We start from the raw sequence: 22426 nt of genomic DNA on the forward strand, positions 1-22426 counted from the left end.
CAGCTGTTACCAGAATTTAAATTATGTGGGTTTAGTTGTTTGTTTACTTATTTCACCTTCTTGTCTACTTGGTCACCTGCCACAGGGCAGGAGCAATGTCTCCTCTGCCCACTACTCTGTACCCCTACTCTGTACCCAGAGCCCAGCACAGTGCATGGCTCAGAGGAAATTCACATCAGTGATCGTGAGTGAATGAATTTGTAAAGTGAAAGGGTGGATGAAGGACCTCCCAGCCCCTTGCTCTTTGTCATGTTAGTTTGGAATTGAGGATGTGAGGTGTCCTCTCACTGGTGCAGTTGAAGGAAGGTGCCGGATACGGTTCAGATTCCTCGGTGGTCCCGAGTTCCCTGAGTGGGGAAGTTCTGTGTGCCTATGAGGAGGTGAGAGTCAGGCATTCTCCAGGGAGTGGGGTGCTCCCACCAGCTTTCACAGGCCTTCTGTAAAACTCAAGGCCCACCGGGCCTTGAGTCCTTTCCTGCTTTGGGGTGAAGGACACCCAGATAACCACAGGAGTTTGGCCAGCCGGGCTGAACGGCTATAGCACACCCCACGAGCCCGGAGCACATTCCACACCTATAGTGGGAGCTGCAGGAACCTCCTGGCCCTGGGAGCTTCAGTGGGATTGGCAGCCAGGCACACCTGCAGGGGGGCTCAGTGAGAGCTGGACATTGGAATTGCTTTACACAGTTGCTGCCTTGGAAATTCAGACTTGAAATGAGAAATTAATGGAGGATTGATTTGATGTTTCTTTCATGAGCCTGTGATTGTTGTAAAAAGAGGTGTGTCAAATGCTTGGTGAGACCCATGAAGGATTCTTTAAAGAACACTGAGGCAAACCAGACCTTATAGGGAAAAACAGGCTTCATGGAGACTGAAGTTACAGATATGGACCAGGGCCAGTGTTTTTCATGAAGGGGGTGAGCAGAGATTTGAGGAGACTTCAGGGTGGGAGGAAACTCATCGTTTTTATTAAGGAGTTGACAAGAATAGGGTCGCGGCTTGTCTTTGACTTGCATTAAGCAGTAAAATGAAGGAATAGGCTGGAGGGCTGAGAGCAGGGTGGCGGCAGGTGCGTGCAGTCAGTATGCCTCTGCTGGAGGGAGTGGCCAGGCCACAGACATGGGACCCCACATAGCAGTCCTCACACTCCTCATCTAAGGTCCTCAGGAAGCCATTCGTGTCTCGAGACTGTTTCAGAGACCCATATCTTCTCAGGGGAATGCCAAAGCTCGGGTCAGAGACTTGTTCAGTTTTTAAGAGACTGTCTGGAGCACACACCCTGCCCTAATAAGTCAATATTTCTGTTCCTCCTGGAGACCTGACATTCCAAAGTGTGGTACTTCGGGCTCTTGTAGATGTTGGAATTCCTAAGAGTCTCTCTGGAGGACAGGTAAGATGTCAATGGGAACACACATACACACATGCACGTGCGTGTGTGCACACACGGCTAGCATGTCCATGGAAACTGCCTTGGTGTGGAATGAGCAGGGCTGCCTCTCAATGAGGTATTCCTTCCCTCACAATACAGCACTGGAGCCATCGATACGTGTAGAAAAGTGTTACTGGAGGTATCTTAATCAGCCTACAAGTCCCAGTTCCAAAAGTAAGAATGCATCATTCAGTTTTCAGCGGGTTATGAATAACTTGCTACAACCAAATACAGTGAATATGGTAAACCTAGAGTAAGGAGTCTGTTAGATCAATTTGAAACCATTAAAATCATTTCAACCTTTGATTTATATAGAGGGATTTGGCAAGTGGCTTTAAAATCAAAATTAAAAATAGCATGGGAAACAGCAGATGGAGAATATGAGTTGATGCTTTACCCTATAGACCCAGGAGGCCCGCCTGCCCTTCCCAGACAACTGGCCAATGAATTATTGGGTCAACTGAGGACCTTGCCAAGCGCCTGTTCATGCCTCCCTCATGTGTAGTAAAAGGCATGAATTCGCCAGCCCATCTAGTCTTGAGCTTTGGTGCTAAACTTTCTGGCTTAGTGTGGAGTTGGATTTCTAGAAATCACATATTCAAATCATGGGATTTATGAGCCCCATTGCAGATAAACATTGAAGCCATTAAAAAATTGGCAAATACCTATGATCGTATTTTCAGGGCATGAGAGAATTTTATACATGTTTACTTTTACACCATAAACTCCAGCTGCCTCATTACCTCACTCAAGACAAAAAGATAACTGAAAAGAAATGTAAAAGGCTTCCAAGGTACTGTTTTCTCTAAAGAGTTTGGGACTTTCCACTTTTTGGAGTTGTTTTTTTTTTTATAGTAGTGACTGATGCATCAGATACTATATTAGGTAAAGAATTATAAGAAGAACATAAAAAATGTGAAACTCTCAGATGAGAGTTCTCTAGTAGAAAATTGTTAGCTAAAAGAAAAAAAAAATCACCCATGCAAAAGGAACATGGAGCCATTGCTGGGACCCAAGGCCAACTCTTGCCAGCAGATTTTGGGTCAGAAGCCTGCGTGTCCTGCCCTTCCACCCTGGACTGTCCGTAAGACCCTGCTGGGCGGCAGTGGCAGAGTGGGCCTGGCCATGCCACTTGCACCTCCATGTGGACATTCAGCTGGTGACAGGAACGGGGAAGGTTCCAGCAGACCCGCTATCACAAAACAACTTACAGAGGGAGTCCCCAAGTGATAGTCCTGTTTAGTCATTGAGACGTAACTCAGAAGAGAGTGAAAAGGCTGTGGTAAAATACAATTTGCTTAACGTTGGAAAGGGTTCTGTCATCTGGTAAGTTTTACTTGCATGATAAGGTTTGAATCAGTGAACACCAGAAGCCAGCCTTGTCCAGGTTCCCTTAGGTGTAACTGTGTGATAATAGGGAGGCTCCAGGCAGGCTGGCAGAGGCTGGCTGAGGGTGAAAAGCTAGATTAAGATTCACCTTTGAGCCACTGCTCACCTGTGTATGTGGGGTGAGGGCTGCACTAGCTCACCTGTGTGTATGGGGAGGGCTGCAGTAGCCCAACTGTGTGTGGGGGAGAGCTGCACTAGCTCACCTGTGTGGGCGGGAGGGCTGCACTAGCTCACCTGTGTGTGGGGGGAGGGCTGCAGTAGCTCAACTGTGTGTATGGGGAGGGCTGCAGTAGCTCAACTGTGTGTGGGGGAGGGCTGCACTAGCTCACCTGTGTGGGGGGAGGGCTGCAGTAGCTCACCTGTGTGGGGGGAGGGCTGCACTAGCTCACCTGTGTGTGGGGGGAGGGCTGCAGTAGCTCAACTGTGTGTATGGGGAGGGCTGCAGTAGCTCAACTGTGTGTGGGGGAGGGCTGCACTAGCTCACCTGTGTTGGGAGAGAAGGCTGCTGTAGCTTACCTCTGGAGGACGGCTGCACTAGCTCACCTGTGTGTGGGGAAGGGCTGTGCTAGCTCACCTGTGTGTGGGGGAGGGCTGTACTAGCTCACCTGTGTGTCCGGGTGAGGGCTGTACTAGCTCACCCGTGTTTTGGGGAGGGCTGCACTAGCTCATCTGTGGGGGAGGGCTGCACTAGCTCACCTGTGTGTGGGGGAGGGCTGCGCTAGCTCACTTGTATGTGGGGGAGGGCTGTACTAGCTCACCTGTGTGTCCGGGTGAGGGCTGTACTAGCTCACCTGTGTGTGGGGGAGGGCTGTACTAGCTCACCTGTGTGTGGGGGTGGAGGGCTGTACTAGCTCACCTGTGTGGGGGGGAGGGCTGCACTAGCTCACCTGTGTGGGGGGGGAGGGCTGCACTAGCTCACCTGTATAGTGGGGAGGGCTGTACTAGCTCACCTGTATGTGGGGGGAGGGCTGTACTAGCTCACCTGTGGGGGAAGGCTGCACTAGCTCACCTGTATAGTGGGGAGGGCAGCACTGGCTCACCTGTAGAATGAAGGTTGTACTAGCTCACCTGTCAGGGGAGAGGAGGCCTGTGCTGAGGCCTGGCTGATCAGAAAGGGGAGAAAAAAGGGGGTCACTCTGATTGCCATCATCTCAAAACGTTTAATACTGTCACGATCTGAAAGGAAGAGCTAAGGTACTTGTCCAGTAGCCCAATCTCCAAGTCCGTCTTTGATTTGAATGTTGAGATCAAGGATGAGAAACACCTTTTTGCCCCATCGGGATTGTCCATCCAGGGAACTCCCTCCATTTCCCACTGACTCACTTAAGGTTGTATCTCCTTCTCTGATGAAACACTCAACGGGGTCACCCACTTGCCTGAATAGGTCCTGAGGAAAGCCTCTTCCCGGCATTCCTCCTCCTTGCTGAGCTTGTGTGTGTCTCACAGGGCGAAGGGGAAAGGAAATGGACTTCCTCTGCCGACGCTCCTCAGTTGAAGTCGCAAGTGATATCAGTGGTGCGGGTGAGGGTTTGGCATCCCGCCAGATGCACCTGCCAGTCCCGCCTCCTCACACAGCCCTCCCTTTGATCACCATCATGGGTGTCCCATGAGGGAGCCACCGTTTGCACCGGCACCTCCTCCTCCCCTCCGTGGTGGCCCACTCCTGCCCACCTCTCTGGGTTCCCCGCCAGTATTTTCTCCAGGCACATGCTCCACATGTCCAGGCAGAAGGCAGAGCTGCTGCCCATGCCCCGGAGTTTCTCATGCATGCCACAGGCCTGCTCCTTCCTGATTCCTCACTCCACATGGAATCCAGATTCTCGGAATGTTCTCCTGACACTGGAGGTCCAGGACTTTGCTTGGCATCGGGCACTTTATGGGCACTTTTTTTTTTTTTTTTGAGGCAGTCTTACTCTGTGGCCCAGGCTGGAGTGCAGTGGTGAGATCTCAGCTCACTGCAACCTCCACCTCCTGGGTTTAAGCGATTTTCCTGCCTCTGCCTCCTAAGTAGCTGGGAATACAGGTGCCTGCCACCACGCCTGGCTAATTTTTCTATTTATAGTAGAGACGGGGTTTCATCATGTTGGCCAGGATGGTCTCAATCTCCTGACCTTGTGATCCACCCACCTCGGCCTCCCAAAGTGCTGGGGTTACAGGCGTGAGCGACTGTGCCTGGCCTAGTGAGCACTATTTAAAGGCTCCTTGACCATAGAACATACAGCACCAAGGGTGAACCCTGGTCTCAACTGTGGACTCTGGTGATGGTGATGCGGGCAGACTCGGCAATTGTAACCAGCATACAGGTTGTAACCAGCAATTGTAACCAGCATACAGGTTGTAACCAGCAATTGTAACCAGCAATTGTAACCAGCATACAGGTTGGTTCCATCCTGGTGCAGGATGTCGATGGTGGGGGATTTCAGGGGTGGGAGAGATAGGGGTATATTGGAAATCTCTGGACCTTACACTCGATTTTGCTGTGCACCAAAAACTGCTCTAAAAATTAGTCTATTTTTTTAAAAAGCCTTATTGAATGTTTTGAATGAATAGTTTCTAGAGTTGGAAGGATTCTCAACAGATGATATTTTAATACGTGTTATAGTTGGCAATGTTTTAGGTAACTTTTCTTTGCCTTGTGTTTTATTGTTGCAGGGTGTGAAGAAGTTTGATGTGCCGTGCGGAGGAAGAGATTGCAGTGGGGGCTGCCAGTGCTACCCTGAGAAAGGTGGACGTGTAAGTCACAACATTGCAATAAATAATATTGTCTTCCTCATACAGTCATGCCTCGCTTAACGACGGGGATACCTTCTGGGACACGTGTGGCTGGGCAATTTCGTCATTGCTTGAACATACTAGAGAGCACTCACACAAACCTAGATGGCAGGGCCTACTGCACACCCAGGCTATGTGATACAGCCTGTCGCTCCTAGGCTACAAACCTATACATAGGCAGTTGCAACACAGTAGTATTTGTATATCTAAATATAGAAAAGGTACAGTAAAAAGACAGTAAAAAGATTTAAAATGGGACTCCTGTATAGGGCACTTACCACGAACGGAGCTTGCGGGACTTGGAAGTTGCTCTGTCTGCATTGGGGAGTGAGGGGTGCGTGGATGTGAAGGCCTGGGACATGACTGTGCAACACTGTAGACTCCATAAACACTGGGTCTTAGGTGGCCCTCAACTTACGTTTTCAATATTTTTCTTCCTTCAGTAATAAATTAACCTTAGTTTACTATAACTTTTTTACTTTATAAACTGTTAATCTTTTTAAACTTTTTGACTCTTTTTGTAATAACACTTAGCTTAAAACACACATTGTACAGCTGTACAAACATATTTTCTTTTTCTACGTTCTTATTCGATGTTTTTTTCTATTAAAAAAATTTTTTTTACTTTTTAAACTTTTTTGTTAAAAACAAAGAAACAAACAGACATGGAAGCCTAGGCCCTACACAGGCTTAGGATGATCAATATCACTGTCTTCCACCTCCACATCTTGTCCCACCAGAAGGTCTTTGGGGTAGTAACATGCATGGAGCCGTCATGCCCTCTAGGAACAATGCCTTCTTCTGGATTCTTCCTGAAGCACCTGCCTGAGGCTACTTTACAGTTAACATATGTACACATATAAATAGGAGTACACTCCAAAATAACGATGAAAAGTAGAGTATAGTAAATGCAGAAACCAGTGACACAGTTGCTTATCACCACGTGTCATACACTGCATGTAACTGCCTGGCCACACTTTGATGCAACCAGCAACACAGTAGGTTTGTCCCCACCAGCACCACCACAAACATGTGGGTCATGCGCTGGGCAGATCTGGTGTCATCTTAGGGCACCACTGTCTTCAGTTCAGTCTGTTGTTGACCAAAAAGTCGTGATGCGGTGCCTGATTGTACTTCCATTTGAAATGAGAGTGTCTTAAATTGCCTGATTAAGTCATTGCATACTTTGCTAAGAAATTTAATACAATTGTATTCTCTTCCACTAGAACAAACAATAATATAATGCAAAATCGGGTCAATGTATACCACTTTCCTACAAAATTGAGAGCAGTTTTTCATAAACATCTTTTCTTTTGTTCATTGTTCATTATAAGTACATATGTGTGTTTGCATGTGTGTATATATGTACATATATAAAGCAATGATGCTTTATACTTATAATAAGCAGAAATGTTATAAAAATATTCTGTAAAGAAAAACGTAATTGCATTTATACTGCAATATAGTTATACAAACTAGAGAGCACTGGCAATTGTATCATTGCTAACAATTCTCACTTTGAAGATACTCATTCCCTGAATGTCTTTTATGTGGTGCATCTGATAGATAAGTAAGAGGAAAAAAGGGTACCCCAAATTATCACCATTACATCTGGCGGAATTTGAAATATTGCCCTGATATTGGATTTAATATGTTCAATCAAAGTGATTGATCTCTGATTCTGTTGCCTTTAAAACTGAGTCTTGGTGTTACTTGGTTTAAAAGTTATTATTTATATGTGCATGTTTAAGTCCATCTTTCATGTGTGAAGGTGTGGGGAGTAGTATTTTGTTTTATGACACAGCCTCCTTGCCTTTATTCCCTACCCTAGGACACATGCTTGTCTACACCTTCGTTTGGCAAATGCCAGGTTGTCAAGGCAACTGGAAACTCTTGCCTGCATTGCCCTGATGTTGTTGGAATCAGAAATTATAACAGCCCTTGGGTGTCCAAATGAGTTTCCCCAAGTTGAATCCTGAAGTCAGTTTCTACCGTAGCCATTCCCCATCCCTACCTGCCAGGAAGAACTACCCTCTGCTGGAGCTTGGCCTCCGGGACTGAGGTGTGATGCCACTACCTCCTCTTCTGTGTCCCCTCCACAAAATCAAATGGGCACAGTTCGTGATAGGGAACCTCTTTATAAATACTGTCATCCTGTTTCCTGACCTGTGACTGATCGTTATTTCACTGTCAAAAATCACAACTGAGGAGGCTTCCTGCCCCTTTGATCAAAGCTCCCATCTCTCCACCTGCTGCGTTCATCATTAGTTGCAATTCTCAAAACAGTTATTTTTGTTTCGGTTAAGCATTCCTGTGCCTGCTGTGGGGACTTTATGGTTTAGAAATTGCTGGTTGAAGATCATTTATCAGCACTTAACAAGGCTAAATCATTTTAGGTTTATGGAAGCCATTTCACAAGATGTAAAATTCCCGTGGGTCTCATGCTATGGATTTTCCCAACGACACTTCTGTGGCAGTGATGAGAATGCCTGACTGCAGACTCCACCCCGCAGCCCTTGACTGGCTCAGCCTTATACGGGCATGGATAGCATTGGTGCTATACACACATCTGTGAGACTGGCTGTGTGGGACGGAGTTACTGTCTAGAGGGGCTCTGCATTCTTCTCCATGTCATCAGATAAACAGAACCCAAACAAACTGAGTAGAGGTGACTGGGCCTGTTCCTTTTCACTTTCTATGATTATTTAATGCAGAATCAACATAGTAACATTTTCCATAATGCGTTTAGGAGAATTTTATTCTTCAGTAAACATAGCTAGTTCAGATTATTTCAATATATAATGGCATCTGCATAGCAGTGTACTGTTACACGATGCCAGAGGTCTTTTCAGTGAGGTTATTAGGAGGGGATTTCTAAGGATCCCCAAGACTCTGTGATTTCGTGAATTCACAGCACAGGCATTGAGACCTTTTTATTTCCCAGCGTCTCTAATGAAGGAAACACCTTGAGTCTCTTTCTATACTTTGCCAAGTAAAATGAAAAATCGACACCTTCTGGTTAATCTGATTAACATGAGTAATCCAAAACTCCGTGTGGGCTTGGCTGTCCTCTAGTTATTCAGACGGATTATCAACACTGATCCAATTAAGCTGTGATTGGCAGCTGTCTGAAGGGTTGTACAAAAGACGGAGGCAAACGATCCCCGCCCCCCAGCCCAGGGCCTGGCCTGTGGGATCCACTGTGCACGCGCAGCACTCAAGTGGCCTGAAATCTGGCTGTACCTGTACCTCTGGGTGCTGCATGATGCTTGACACTGTCATTGCACCTGGGCCGAGGCCCGTGCTGCCAAGGGACCACACAGAGCCAGTCACTGGGGTGTGTTAACAATCAGCACACAAGGCTGCCCTGTTAATTCAGGTGAGACCCTGAACATTCACCGATAAAGTGATAGAAATGGCTGATGATAAAAGGTAAGAAAGAGATCAGTGATGCCATTTACCATTTTCTTATTCCTGGAGATATTCTCCTGTATGTTACAGGAGACATTTACTCTCAGGACTGTTGCATCTATTGTATTAAAACATTTTTAAGATAGAGTATCTATTTCAATACTACAAATCCAGTACATGTGGCTTAACTATTTATTAATTAACAGATTTTCCCAAATGTGTTCTTGCAGAAGCATTTATCTGTCTGCCCTACTTTTGGACTGATAGTATTTTTTTAAAGTAAGATAATACATAAAAATAGCAGCTGGACAGAGCTTGCTGTCGAAAGGGCTGTGTGCATAGTTTGTTCTTTCCCACAGCTTCCCCTGGGGTGGCTCCCTTCTCTTTTCCCTGTGGTGCTACTGTAACAGCCCTGGAAATGCCTGGCTGCAGACTCGCCACACCCCAGCACTTGGCTAGCTCAGCCTTTTATGGGCATGGTACCCCAGTTCATCTGTGCGTCACCATGGTGACAGCCAACATCGGAAGTTGTACGTCACTGGATAACTTTTGGACACTAAGCAGAAATCACAAGCATACTATGGATTCCAGTTCCAAATGGATTCTCATGTGACCAATGAATGAGCTTTGGGTCAATTTGCAGAGCTTTGTTCTCCATCCTTGGGCGGTGAGTGGTAGACTCTCCTAGCAGGGAGAGAATTGCTTCTCCCAGACAGAACCACCCAGTCCCATAGATAATTCCAGCCAGCCACAGAGTTGAGGCCTGAAGAGGCAAGGCGGGAGCTGTGGCCCGGCTGCTGGGCACGGCCCACTTCCCTTCCCTGGGCAGAGCTGGGAGGAGCTGAGCCAGGAGCCAGCCCATGTCCTGTAGTTCACATATGAGCACACTGACTTCAGGAGGGAAATGGCCTCTGCAAATCTCACACCCAGATTGTGGCAGAGCCCAAAACAAAACTCAAGTCTGGGGACTTAGACAAATTCTTTTTCCAGCATGATCATCTTTTGTGTCCGTACTCCTCTTCCCATATGTCAGCCTAGAAGAGTGAGGCTCTCCGGGGCGCAGGGAAGAACATAGGCAGCGTGAGAAGAGAGTTTCCCCTTGTTATGCAAGAGTTATGGTTCCCTAGTTAACTCTCTAACCACCTCTTCAGTTGTTTTGTGAATTAAAAAATAACTTTAACAAATGATTCAGGGCTTTATTGTTATTTGAGGGTCTGTATTTCAAATAATCTCTAGTAAGTATATTGGAATAATTATAAATTATAAGTTCTGATTCATTGATACTGCATTTTCTCAGATTCACCCCTCCACTGAATACCAGGCAATCATCAGCACCAGACAAGGCTGCCCGCCCTTAGCACCTTTCACTGCAGCCCTCCCAGGCTCAAGCAATTCTCCTGCCTCAGGCCCTCAAGCAGCTGGAACTATAGGCATGCACCACCACACCCGGCTAATTTTTGTATTTTTTTTGTAGAGATAGGATTTTGCCATATTGCCCGGTCTGGTCTTGAACTCCTAAGCTCAGGCAGTCTGCCCACCTCAGCCTCCCAAACTGCTGGGATTACAGATGTGAGTCACCACACCCAGCCTCCTTTTTCTATTCTCTTTTCAGTTTTCTTTCTTTATACACTATGGAGATGGAAGGCAGTTGAATGGGAAGCATCAAAGTGAGTTTCAGTTACAGAATTTCTGTCAGAGTTATCAGCACCACGCAATGTAAAGGTTAATAGTATAGAAAGCAGTAGAGGGGCAGGTAGGAAATCGGAGTCAACAAATAAGACAGCTTTGCTTTGCTTGTTAACTCACCTAGCAGATGGTGAAAGTCTTGGATTTTTCCAAGTAAGGTCAATTTTAGTTCATTATTTCAATAACTTAGCCAGGTTCTTGTTCCCCCCAAACATCTGATTTTTGACCATAAACTCTGATCAGATAGGTTGTTTCAAATTTTTTAATGACATCAACCTTCACAGGGCACCTCCTGTGTCCTAAGGCACTTGGGTATTCCAAAAACTAGTAAATATGAAGACTGGTTGGATAACTCCGTGTTGGGAATTAGTGAGATGGTCAAATGGCCCTGCCACACGACAATAGGGAAAAGAGAACCCACGTCATCAGCTCCTGAACGAGTGAGTGCAGTCCCCTGCTTCACTCAGCATGCATCCAGGCAGTACCCACAGCGCCCCCTGAGGCCTGGCAGCTGCAGCTGAGAGCCTGGAGACTATGCTTCTGGAAGGTTGCAATTGACAAGCTCGCTCAAGTAAGCAGTGGCTGAGTGCTTAAGGCAACAAGTTGTGTTTAGCGATTGCATTTTTTCATGTAGCTAAGAGTTTCCCACAGTCTATAGGTCCCTGGACTTGGGTCAAATAGTCCTTAGCCTCACCAGATTTCTTAAATTCAACAATATAAATCAAAGTAAAAGAAACCAGAGAGAAACTGAGCAAAAACAGCCGCCAAGAGAAAAGGGAACGAGTGCTCGGAGCGGGATGGAGGCAGATAACGAGAAAGCAAGAAAATGCCTTGTCTTTGGCTCCTGCTGTCAGCTCAGAGGGGTCATCTTGAGATGAAAAAGAAAAGCCCCCAGCCTCGGGGAAGGAAAGGAGAGGGTGCCCCTCACAGATATGAAGCAAAGCCATTGGCAAGATATTCTGTCTAAGGAGAGCAGCGGTCTTGCCAAGGGCATCTTCTATTGTGTATTGCCAATCATAAACCCTACCCTTCCATGTAGATAGCCAGGATTTTAAAATAAAACTAAATCTTCCCCAAGGAGAGAATTGTGATGCCCTGGCAGCACGGGCATTTTTGTGTGGGTGTTTCCATGGCTAGAGGGGTTCTGAAATTTTTGTATTTTTAGTAGAGATGGGGTTTCACCATCTTGGCCAGGCTGATCTCGAACTTCTGACCTTAGGTGAGCCACCCGCCTCTGCCTCCCAAAGTGCTGAGGTTACAGGTGTGAGCCACCGCACCCAGCCTCTGTCTTAGTTCTTTGAAGATGTGTGCATGTGTGGAATAAAAACATCAGTGCTGCTGTGTCGGACCTCTTTGCAAACCAACTGCAATTTTTCCAGGCGGATACTTTTTAACGGTGTGCTCAGCAGCATACTTAGAAAAAGAAATCTCCAGCATTTTACACGCTGCACAGAAAGGGCAAGGAATTAGTCAGAAATAGCAGAAACACCACCTGGCTTCCAGGCTTTTATAGCCCTGTCTACACATAGCTCTCACTCACTTTCAAAACCATGCAGTTATTTTTAGTATGGCTTTGGAGTGAAGGTGGTCTGGCTCATCCAGCACTGCAGGGGCTGTGGCAACTGGGTCCCGTGATTATTTTCTGTGGGTGAGCTCCAAACTGGCCCATTATCTATCAAATCCTCAATGGTGTTATAATGGTTCTTTTGACATAAAATACTTATCATATGGGGTGGGATGGCGAGTGGAGGAGGGGCCAGAAATTCGTAATTGCTTCTTTCTTCGTCAGCTGCATAATTAACTCAATTCTACAACAGTTTATTAAATGTCCCACTTCAAGAGAATGGTTAAATCTCGCTGGAAAGAAAGAGCTGCATTATGTTCTGAAGTTCCAAGTTTCAGAAAATATTCTTTTTGTAAATATATAAGCCCAATAGGTCACCCATCTTGGTCTTACTTTCATGAAACCCTGACTTTATATTGTATTTTCTTTTCATCTAGGATTTACTATCTAGAATAGTCTTACACATTTACTATGAGTTTCCTGTCTCTCCACTCTCCCCAGATCCTCCCTCTACCTCTGGGCTCCAAACTCAACGGAGATTGGGTGTTCAGTACGGAAACTGCTAGGCACATGCAGCTATTTCAATTTCAGTTTTAATTAATTAAAATGAAATAAAATTTAAAATTCAGTTCTTCTGTTCACTAGCCACACCTCAAGTACTCGCATAGCCACAACTCCAGAAGATGACTGCTCTGTTTACTTCTGTATTCCCGGGGCCTACGCGGGGCCTGACAAGTGATGGATATATACTAAATATTTGTTGAATGAATATATACTGTTTTTAAATTTTAGTAGCCAACTGTGGCTATGCATAATCCACTGCCTGTGTTAGGGGCCAAGTTTCCTGTTTTTCAAGGCATTTTCTCTCTTGTTTTTTTCTCGAGATGGAGTTTCGCTCTTGTTGCCTGGGCTGGACCGCAGTGGCGCCATCTCGGGTCACTGCAATCTCCACCTCCTGGGTTCAAGTCATTCTCCTGCCTCAGCCTCCCGCGTAGCTGGGATTACAGGCATGCGCCACCGCACCCTGCTAATTTTGTATTTTTAGTAGAGATGGGGTTTCTCCATGTTGGCCAGGATGGTCTCGAACTCCTGACCTCAAGTGATTTGCCTGCCTCAGCCTCCCAAAGTGCTGGGATTACAGGTGTGAGCCACTGTTCCCGGCCTGGCATTTTCTTTAATTAGAACTGGATCCTCATTGAATGGAGCACCAAAGTATGAACCTCGAGACTTTGTCACAAAGGGCTCTGTGACCTTGGGTAGGACACATGACTTCTTTAAAGGAGTCTCCTGAGGGCTTCGCACCTTGCTCAAATGGGCTTTCCAGAGCTTTGCACACTCCTCCCCCTACCCTTCTCTCTGCACCTGCCCTTTCTCCACGCAATGCCCTTGGCCCTCCAAGAGTCACCCGGGCCCCCTTGCAGCCCCTGCTGCTGGGGCATCCTCCCCGGTTCGTTGACTCTTTCTTTCTCTTAGACCAGTGCCTTACGTGCAGTAGCTGATAGAAAATACATATTTGAGTGTTGAAGGAATGTAAAACTCCATTGCTAAAACAAAGCTAGGGCCTTTCTTAGGATAGAGGACATGAAAGAAAATGCCACTTCCAAAGCTCAACACTCCATCGGATTGACAAGTTAGCTGGGATCAGATAATAATAGCCATTTCATGTCTTGATTAAAAACCTCACACAGACTCCAAAGAACTGTTGATAAACTAGAGTAAAAGGAATTCACAGTTCCATTCTTCTTATAAACCAAACTAAAACACTGACTTTCGAAATCCTTTTTTCCGACCTCCTGATGGAAAGTTTTGACAAATGTGGCACTGAAGCATTTCCCCCTCTCTGTTAGAGAAGAAATGGCAATCTTCAAAGACCACTGTTTTGTTTTATTCGATTCCAATTCATTTTTGTAAACAATTGCAGGATTTCTAAAAAGATCAGACCATAGTAGTTACCAGACATGATATGCTTTCTCAAAGCTACTTTGAATAGAAATGTTTTCTCTGAATCTGTCTTCCCTCATGCAGCAGGAAGAATGTCTAAAGCTATGGTAGCTTCATATAGAAACAGCGTCCACAGTCAGTCTTCCCAGTTGGGTTTATCTCAGCGATCCTTTAGAGGTGGTCTACACAAGAGTCTAAATGTTCCTGCCTGTGGGCGGTCTTCTACTAGACTACTTCAATAATAAAGAGAAAACTACTAGATTGTTTTGCAAAGTTTTGAAACTACTGTTGTTGTTTTCTTCTGGAGACAGTAAAATAATAGCCAAGGGGAGAAAATGGCAGAAATGATCAAACCAAGCAACCGTACGCACATTTTCCTCACTGAGGGGCCTTTGAATTTGCCACCTAAATGCTGCACGCAGTGGGTACCCCAGGAAGGAGGAAATGGGGTACCTTCGTCTCTGCTTTATTTTGTCCATCATTAAATCAGAAGGACATGGTTAGTGTCCTTCATCCTCGAAGGGTGAAGATGGCTGCGTACCTTTTCTGTTACTATCATTGACATTAGGGTAAACATATAATAAATGTATTTTTAAATGAAACAGTCATTTCAAAATGTCCTTAGGAAGCTGGTCAACCTGAGGCACTGAGCTGCCTGCACTTCCGAGCCCTCTGGCATCTCACCCAAATGAGTTCATTGTGGTGTAGACAACTGAAGTGCTCAAGGTGTCAGAGGTCTGACTCACCTGGGAAGCGCAAAGCAGGCCTTCCAAAGGCCATATGTCCCCACTGATTAGAAAGATCAAAACACCCCTGTCCCTTTCCTCTCTGTGTCCAGCCTAGAGGTTTGCATTCTAGGAGAATGGCAGCAGCCAGACACCTCCCAGGAACCCGATGCGAGCCCCGTATTGATGGCAGCTTCCTGTGAAGCCACTGCGAGTGTGTGAAAAATCTCCACCGTAGGAACAAAAGTTTTTGTATCTAAAACACTGTTAGGGTGAATAACTCTTAGAGGTTTGGAACCAGAAATAAAGAAAAAGAACAAAATAAAATGGAAGTAATTAATGTTGGGTAAATAATATCTTTGGCCTAACAAGTTCTTGGCTCCATTGTCAGCATCCATGTTTTCTATTAAACTGTTGTCTTTGTGAGGCATTATTACAGTTCTTCCCTCTTAAAGTCTGTTTTGAATAAAGAAACCGAAGTTTGAATGAATTCTATAGTGAGGTTGATCTCTCTCTAATGAAAATTAAAGTTCTGGCATGTCTTAGCTCTGCATGGCAATAATTACTTTTAAAAAATGCACTTTAGGTGGCGATTATGCCATTGTAAAAGTCTTATGAAAATAAGAGATGTATGTCAAGAGAACCTTACTATCAAAATCAATTTTGTGCATTGCACCCATGCTTAGCATCTGTCAACAAAACCAGCCTTTCTTAGGTTTGGTGAAAGGAATATTGCCGTGGTCTTTGAGGACTGATGAGTTTCCACTAATTTAGAGCAAAATTAACAGAATCCTATGAGCCTGGAGGAAGCAGTTTGCTTTTGTTTGTGTTGCTTTTAGCATACTACTCATTTCAACCCTGCTTAGAGAAGTGGCAGATCTTATACCCTCAGGCATCTGGGATATGCCAGCCACAGAGGGCAAGATCCATAAATCTTTAACAGATTTTACTGTACATGTTCGCAACCCCAACCGGCCATACCATTGCAACCTAAAAGAAAGAGAGGATTGAATAAGCAGTCCAGAAAATTCAAGCAAAACTCCGAAACAGGAAGCCAGGCTTCCTGCACTTGAAGACCTTGGGGTAAATTCCTCATCATTTAACACCTGAAATTTTACAAATATTTGGACTTCTCTTCGAAGAATGATAGAATTATTGGTCTAGAACATTGACTAGTCTTCTCCCAGCCCCGTATTCAGGAAGGACAGAAGAATGCATTGGAGACTGATGAATATCCACTCTGTTGTAAGGACTCCAGGGAGAGAAACTGGATAGACTTTACTGGTAACTTAAGGAAAGACAAAAAGGCGTAGGTTTATATATATCCAGAGTAAAATTCACAAAGGTCTCAAGTCATTAAAAGTATTACATACTACTGCAAAAGAAAATAATCCAACTCCCAAAAGTTGAACTAAAAAAGTTCCTCTTCTTCAAAATAAGGTTTTACTTAGAGACTTTCAGTCCCACTTAAAACTTCAAAGCAATAAGCTTCATTTCACAGCTTCACTAAATGAAACCTAATGGTAGACATGCCTTTGACTAGACATAAAGTAAGCATTCTTTCTAGAGAAAATAAATAGAAAGAGAGGAGATTTCTTTCTATTTCCTTATCAGCTTCACCTTTCTTAGAAATGATTGCTCATCTGGACTGCATTTGTCATGAGTTTGTTTTCACTTTAAAGCATGAAGGGGAGAGATGACCAGGGAGTGATACCCATCTGCTCCTCTTCAAGGATTGTGTAGGAGTTGAGCTGTAGAGGTTTCACTGCAGAAAGCCAGTATTGTCAAGAAGCATCCTGAGAACGTGTAATTAATCTCTACAAGTGGTAGAATAGTTATATTAGTGTCGTAATGTGTTATATTTAAGCTATTTTTCTAATTCACAATCAACTAAGGCCAAAGAAAAGGGGGGTTGAGCTAAATAATAGCATTAGGATGTTTAATGTGAAATCCAAGAAGACTAAAATAATACAATTAGGCCAGGCGCGGTGGCTCACACCTGTAATCCCAGCACTTTGGGAGGCCAAGGCGGGTGGATCACAAGGTCAAGAGATGGAGACCATCCTGGCCAACATGGTGAAACCAGGTATCTACTAAAAATACAAAAAAATTTAGCTGGGCGTGGTGGCACGCCACCTGTAGTCCCAGCTACTTGAGAGGTTGAGGCAGGAAAATCACTTGAACTCGCGAGTTGGAGGTTGCAGTGAGCTGAGATCATGCCACTGCACTCTAGCCTGGTAACAGAGCGAGACTCTGTCTCAGTAAATAAATAAATAAATAAATAAATAAATAAAGCAATTAGAGTTACAGTATGGCTATTCAGGTTGACCATTCCTAATCCAAAAATCCAAAATCTGAAGGGCTCCAAAATCAGAACACTTTTGAGCACCGACCTGACGTTCAAAGGTCATCTCGTTGGAGCATTTTGGATTTCAGATTTTTCAGTTTAGGGTTGCTCAACTAGTAAGTATATGCAGATATTTCAAAATTCAAAAAACTCCCAAATCCAAAACACTTCTGGTCCCAAGCATGTCAGATAAGGAGCACTCACCTTCTGATGAGCTTCAATCATTGTGAGACCTTTAAAATCTAACACCATTAATAAGAGCACTATTTAACACTATGGACAAGTTGTTCTTCCAACCAGAATGCCCACCAGTAGCACTCAACAGGTGGCACCGTGGCATAGGCTATGGTTAATAAAACTGCAACGCAGGAAAATTTTAGCTTTGACACGTGCCTACTTCTCTTCGACAATCCCACCCTTCCCGCCTCACCTTACAAATACGCACTAACTCAGATACCTCAATGATACTCGGATGACTCCAGCCAGCCTCACCCCAAAGCTCCCCATCGCACGGATGAGCCTTCTCTCCCATCATCCACCCACCAGCCCCCTGTCCAACCCCCCTTTCTTCAATTCATTGATCGCAGCACAGCATAGGGAAGAACATGATTTATTGAATCTTTTCCATCCTAAAGTATTAATTATCAATAGCTGCAATATACCCTGACTTCATAGGAAAACCTGCACCTCATTCTACTCACCTTGTTCTGAGCGTCTCACTTTCCTTCTTGGGTCTTTACCTTAAGATTTCAACTTTACTTTCTAGCTGCTGCCTGATCAACGTGGAGTGAAGTGAAATGATTTCCCCCTGGATTTGGAAGCTGTGCTTCTAAAACTCTGTCCTAAAATCACATCACTCTCTTTTACCAACCACATTATTGCATTGCATTGGCTCACTAGTAATGTATTTCTACCAAAAAAAAAAAGGGTGTTTGTTTTCTTTTGACAAGTTTTTTGTTTTGTTTTGTTTTGTTTTGTTTTGTTTTTCAAGACAAAGTCTCACTCTGTTGCCCAGGCTGGAGTGCAATGTAGCGATCTTGACTCAATGGAACCTCCGTCTTCCAGGTTCAAGCAATTCTCCTGCCTCAGCCTCCCGAGTAGCTGGGAGCCCACCACCATGCCCAGCTAATTTTTTGTATTTTTAGTAGAAATGGGGTTTCACTGTGTTGGCCAGGCTGGTCTCGAACTCCTGACCTCGTGATCCGCCCACCTTGGCCTCCCAAAGTGCTGGGATTACAGGCGTGAGCCACCGCACACAGCTTTGTATTTTGGGGGGGGGGGTTCTGCTTTTTCACTCTTGGATTTCCACTTGTGCACTTAATTTTTGAACTTGATTCAGGATTTTGTTTTGATTCCTGTTAAATTGTGGAAAGGTGCAGCTAAAATTGCTGATGTGGAGATGGGGAAATTGAAGGTGTTCTTCTGCCCTTGATTTTTCTCTCTCCCTCTCTCCTACTTGTCTAATACTGATCTAATTCAGACATAGACAGTCCATGAAGATGGCTATTGACCAAAAAGGAGATTTCTAAATGTTAATTCCTACTAGTATTTTTGGGACTTTATTTTGAGGATAGCATGGATGAAAAGGGATAGCTATGCAGCCATCTGCATACCCTCAAGTCGAATAATCAGACTGAGGAAGTCAACAAAAAGAACTTTGTGGATGGAAATGAACTCCTTAATTCCAGAAGATTAAAAAGACTTCTTTGGTAGAAGGAAATAAAGTTTAACAAAAAGGGTGCCCTTCAAAAATGTCAGTTATCTTGGAAGGAAAGATGAGTAATGGAAATCCCAGTTGATCACAAAGATGAATAAGATGCGTCCTTTAAAACTGGCATTTATGGAGGACAAGGGTTCTTCACCAGCACCCCGCATCCTTTCCTAGCAGCCGCTGACATAGTAAGAGAAGCCTCTGGAATTATCTTATTGCATAGAATTAGTTATTAATTATTCCTACAATTAAGATACATATGATACAATAAAGAAGCTCAGGATCTTAAAGTGTACATAATGTGCGTTGTGTGTGTGTGTGTGTGTGTGTGTGTGTGTACCTAGACCTATTTACATTTATGTTCTGAAATTGTATACATCTTATATTTACCAAGTATTTATATATTTTCTGTATGCGTGTATTTCCAGGGGAATAACAATTTACTATCCTAGAAAATCTTTTCAACCTCTAGTGCTCAATATAGGATTTTAGTTATTTTTAGCACTTAATCTTATCTAAGAACTTAAAATGAAACCCAGTGTGTATTTTTTTAATGTCCTGCAACTTTATTAGAAGACACTGTTGCTTTTTAAAATTTATCATGTTTTTATATCAAGCCTGTGCCAGATGTTCCTAAGTGTTGTGAACAATAGCTGGTTTTGAAGCCATCAGGCGCTCTCCACATAGCTCTGCTGTGAGCATCGATACTCCCTGCTCTCTGAGCATAGTGTAGGGTGGGCGGCGGGGACGTCTGGGATATGAGAAAGCCTGGGAGCCTGGGCGCTGCAAAGACTGTTCTGCCTGGGGTCTGATGTTGGCCGTGCCGGGAGCTCATTGTCTTTCCGTCTCCCCTAGTTCTTATCCTACTGATCTCTATATGCTGTTGGCTTTGAGACAATAGGAACTCCAGAAATGAACAGACAGGGAATTGGCTCATGGAGGGGAAAGGAGGCAGGAGTGGGTGGACAAGGCCGGAACACATCTGCACCCTGAGGAGCTGGGAGATTCCGCTCACCTCTCTCTCTCTGTAAGAATGCTACATCCCACTCAGGGGGTTTCCAATTGTCCTTACTCTAGTTGGCAGGAACTTAAAACATAACTGAAGCATGAACAACTGGGTATTTTGATGAATGATTGACAACATCCCATTGTCTTCAGAGCCCAGCACACCGGGCCCGTCATTCCACTGTTGAGGTGGTTCCTTGAGAGGGGGGCAGAGGACCTTGTGCGGAGGTGGGATCAAGCACAAAGAGAAAACTTTCCCAAAACCCTTCAACAGACTTTTTTGTTTAAAAAAATAATAATGTTTCCGTCTCTGAACACCAAGCCAGTTGACCCATTTTTCCTTCATGTGATTTGTGAGCTATTTCAGAATCTCGTAAGTCTCTCTGACAGGTCAGGAATGGGGAAATGAGAAGTGTCATCCTGTAGAGTTTCTCTTCTCTGGAATTTGTCTTGTGTTATTTTTTAATAAAAAGAATCAGTGTTATGCTATTGTTTCAAATCTGGAGACATTTTACTCTTTGTGTATCATTGCCTTTCTTTTTTAACATGTGTTATTTCTGGAAGGCAGGCAAGCTTTTTTCTTGTTTGTGAAGATCTCTTCTCCTGTTGCCAAGAGAGATAACCTGAAAAGACAGAAAATTTCCAACTTAAACTGCAGATATCATTCAATTGATTTATTTACAGAGCTTTAAATCTTATTTTGTGGCCACCACAGTGAAGCAAATATTATTTTAAAAGCTTCATATGAAATAATCATTAGTATCTTGTTCCATTTTAAAAATTGCAGGTGTTTCCTATGCCTTTGGGCAGGTTTTGTTGTTTGTCTTTTGTTTGTGCGTCTAAATTTCCCATTGTCTGGGACATGCACAGTGCATGTCATGGAAGGTCATTGTTCTGGTTCACATGATTTTATTTCCAAACTCTAGTATGGGTTCTGATGTATGTTGGCCGCTGTGTGGCTATGTATCCATTTCTTACTAGCCATGTGGTTTAGTGACTAAACAGTTTATTTCTTTATACATAATGTTTCTCTGAGTTGGGATGTCCGTTACCTGTTTTCACAATTTAAAAGGAAGCATAATGATTTAGTTGTAAGTTTTTTCTGCCAGCACTATGAATCATTTGGGGTGTCTGATCCACTTGAATAGCACATGTGGGCTGCAGAATATTCATATTGATGGAACAACCCAAACTTTAGGATTTCCATTCTACCTGCCACCCAGCGAGTACCAACTGTGTTGTGAACGCGTTTTTTAGGTAGGGAAATGATTTACAAATGTTAGCCTTCTTTACCTTCACAGAGTTGATATTTAATTGGACCATTAGTAGCAAGCACAATTTTAAGAACGTTTTAAATCTTGCCTTCAGAGGGCATCTATGGTAGAGGGCTTTGGGTAGTGAAATATTTGACTACTTTTCTTTAAAAAGCAAAAATCAGAACAACTTATAGAACAGTCCTCCTGATATGACCAGCTAGTAAGAAATTTGAAGCAGCTATTAGACTTAGGTAAAACTTAGGATTTAAGCAAAAAGCTGCTCTCTCCTGTCCTTATGTGTGGCTTAGTCACACTCAGGGAGGGGTGTCTCCTGTGTTGAATAAAGTGGCCTCCAGATACAGCCACTGCTTACACATGCTTGGTTGTGCACATGAGAGATAAATATCCAAGCCGCAGGGTGTGAGGACATAGAAATCCAGGGTATCCCTAAAATTATATCGAACTCTGCCAAACTTTGCCTGAGAATCTATGACATCCTAATGCCTCCGTCCTCCAGCATCTGTGGAGTTGGCTCCTTTCTGCCTCTGTGTTTTCCTTATCCCTTGTTGAGTGTAAGTTAATCGGGCACATGCCAAGGGGCAGCATCCGTTTTATTTTTACCCCCTTTTGGATGCTAAGGCTCTTCAAGGATATAATGCAGCCCTGTGCAGCCGTGGCCAGTTTTTGCACGGCTGCAGTAGAGACTTGGCACCCTGGAATAACTCCACCAGTTATCCAGCTTGAGAGTTTTCAACTGAACTGAAGTTTTATTAATGTTCATCATAATCATGTCATGTCCAATTTTAGTATTTGGTATGAATTAGAGGAAAAAGGAGAAAATGATGCCCCGTTGGGTCAGCATGCATTGTCATGATACCCAGCATTGATTGACAATTACGGTGGTCCAGGGGCGGTGGGAGCACTTTACATCCATTCACACTTCCTCCTTAGGGCAGCTCCGTGTTGTAACACCCTTTTACAAGGAGGAAATTAAATGAAGAACAATGATGTGAGCTGCCCAAAATCACATCATTAGAGAGTTAAGGAACCAAACTCTGACCAGAGATCTGGAGCCAACACTTAACTTTCCCTGAGGGGCATCTTTTAAAATCTGGGTATGATGTTGCACCTTGAAACTCAGTTGTTCAAAATTATTCTTTCTTTCTCAACCTTTAACTTCCACATCAACT

At 44.2% G+C, this 22426-nt stretch overlaps 1 protein-coding gene across 1 annotated transcript in view; it reads left to right on the plus strand.

Annotated features, from left to right (window-relative positions):
- COL4A2 (collagen type IV alpha 2 chain) overlaps window positions 1-22426 on the plus strand; it is a 206245-nt gene that overhangs the window by 46423 nt on the left and 137396 nt on the right. Inside the window, exon 4 of the mRNA XM_054447359.2 lies at window positions 5471-5551. Coding sequence (XP_054303334.2) covers window positions 5471-5551 — 81 coding nt within the window. The remainder of the gene's footprint in view (window positions 1-5470; window positions 5552-22426) is intronic.

The sequence above is a fragment of the Pongo pygmaeus genome, chromosome 14, assembly GCF_028885625.2.
Source record: "Pongo pygmaeus isolate AG05252 chromosome 14, NHGRI_mPonPyg2-v2.0_pri, whole genome shotgun sequence".
NCBI classification, from domain to species: Eukaryota; Metazoa; Chordata; class Mammalia; order Primates; family Hominidae; genus Pongo; species Pongo pygmaeus.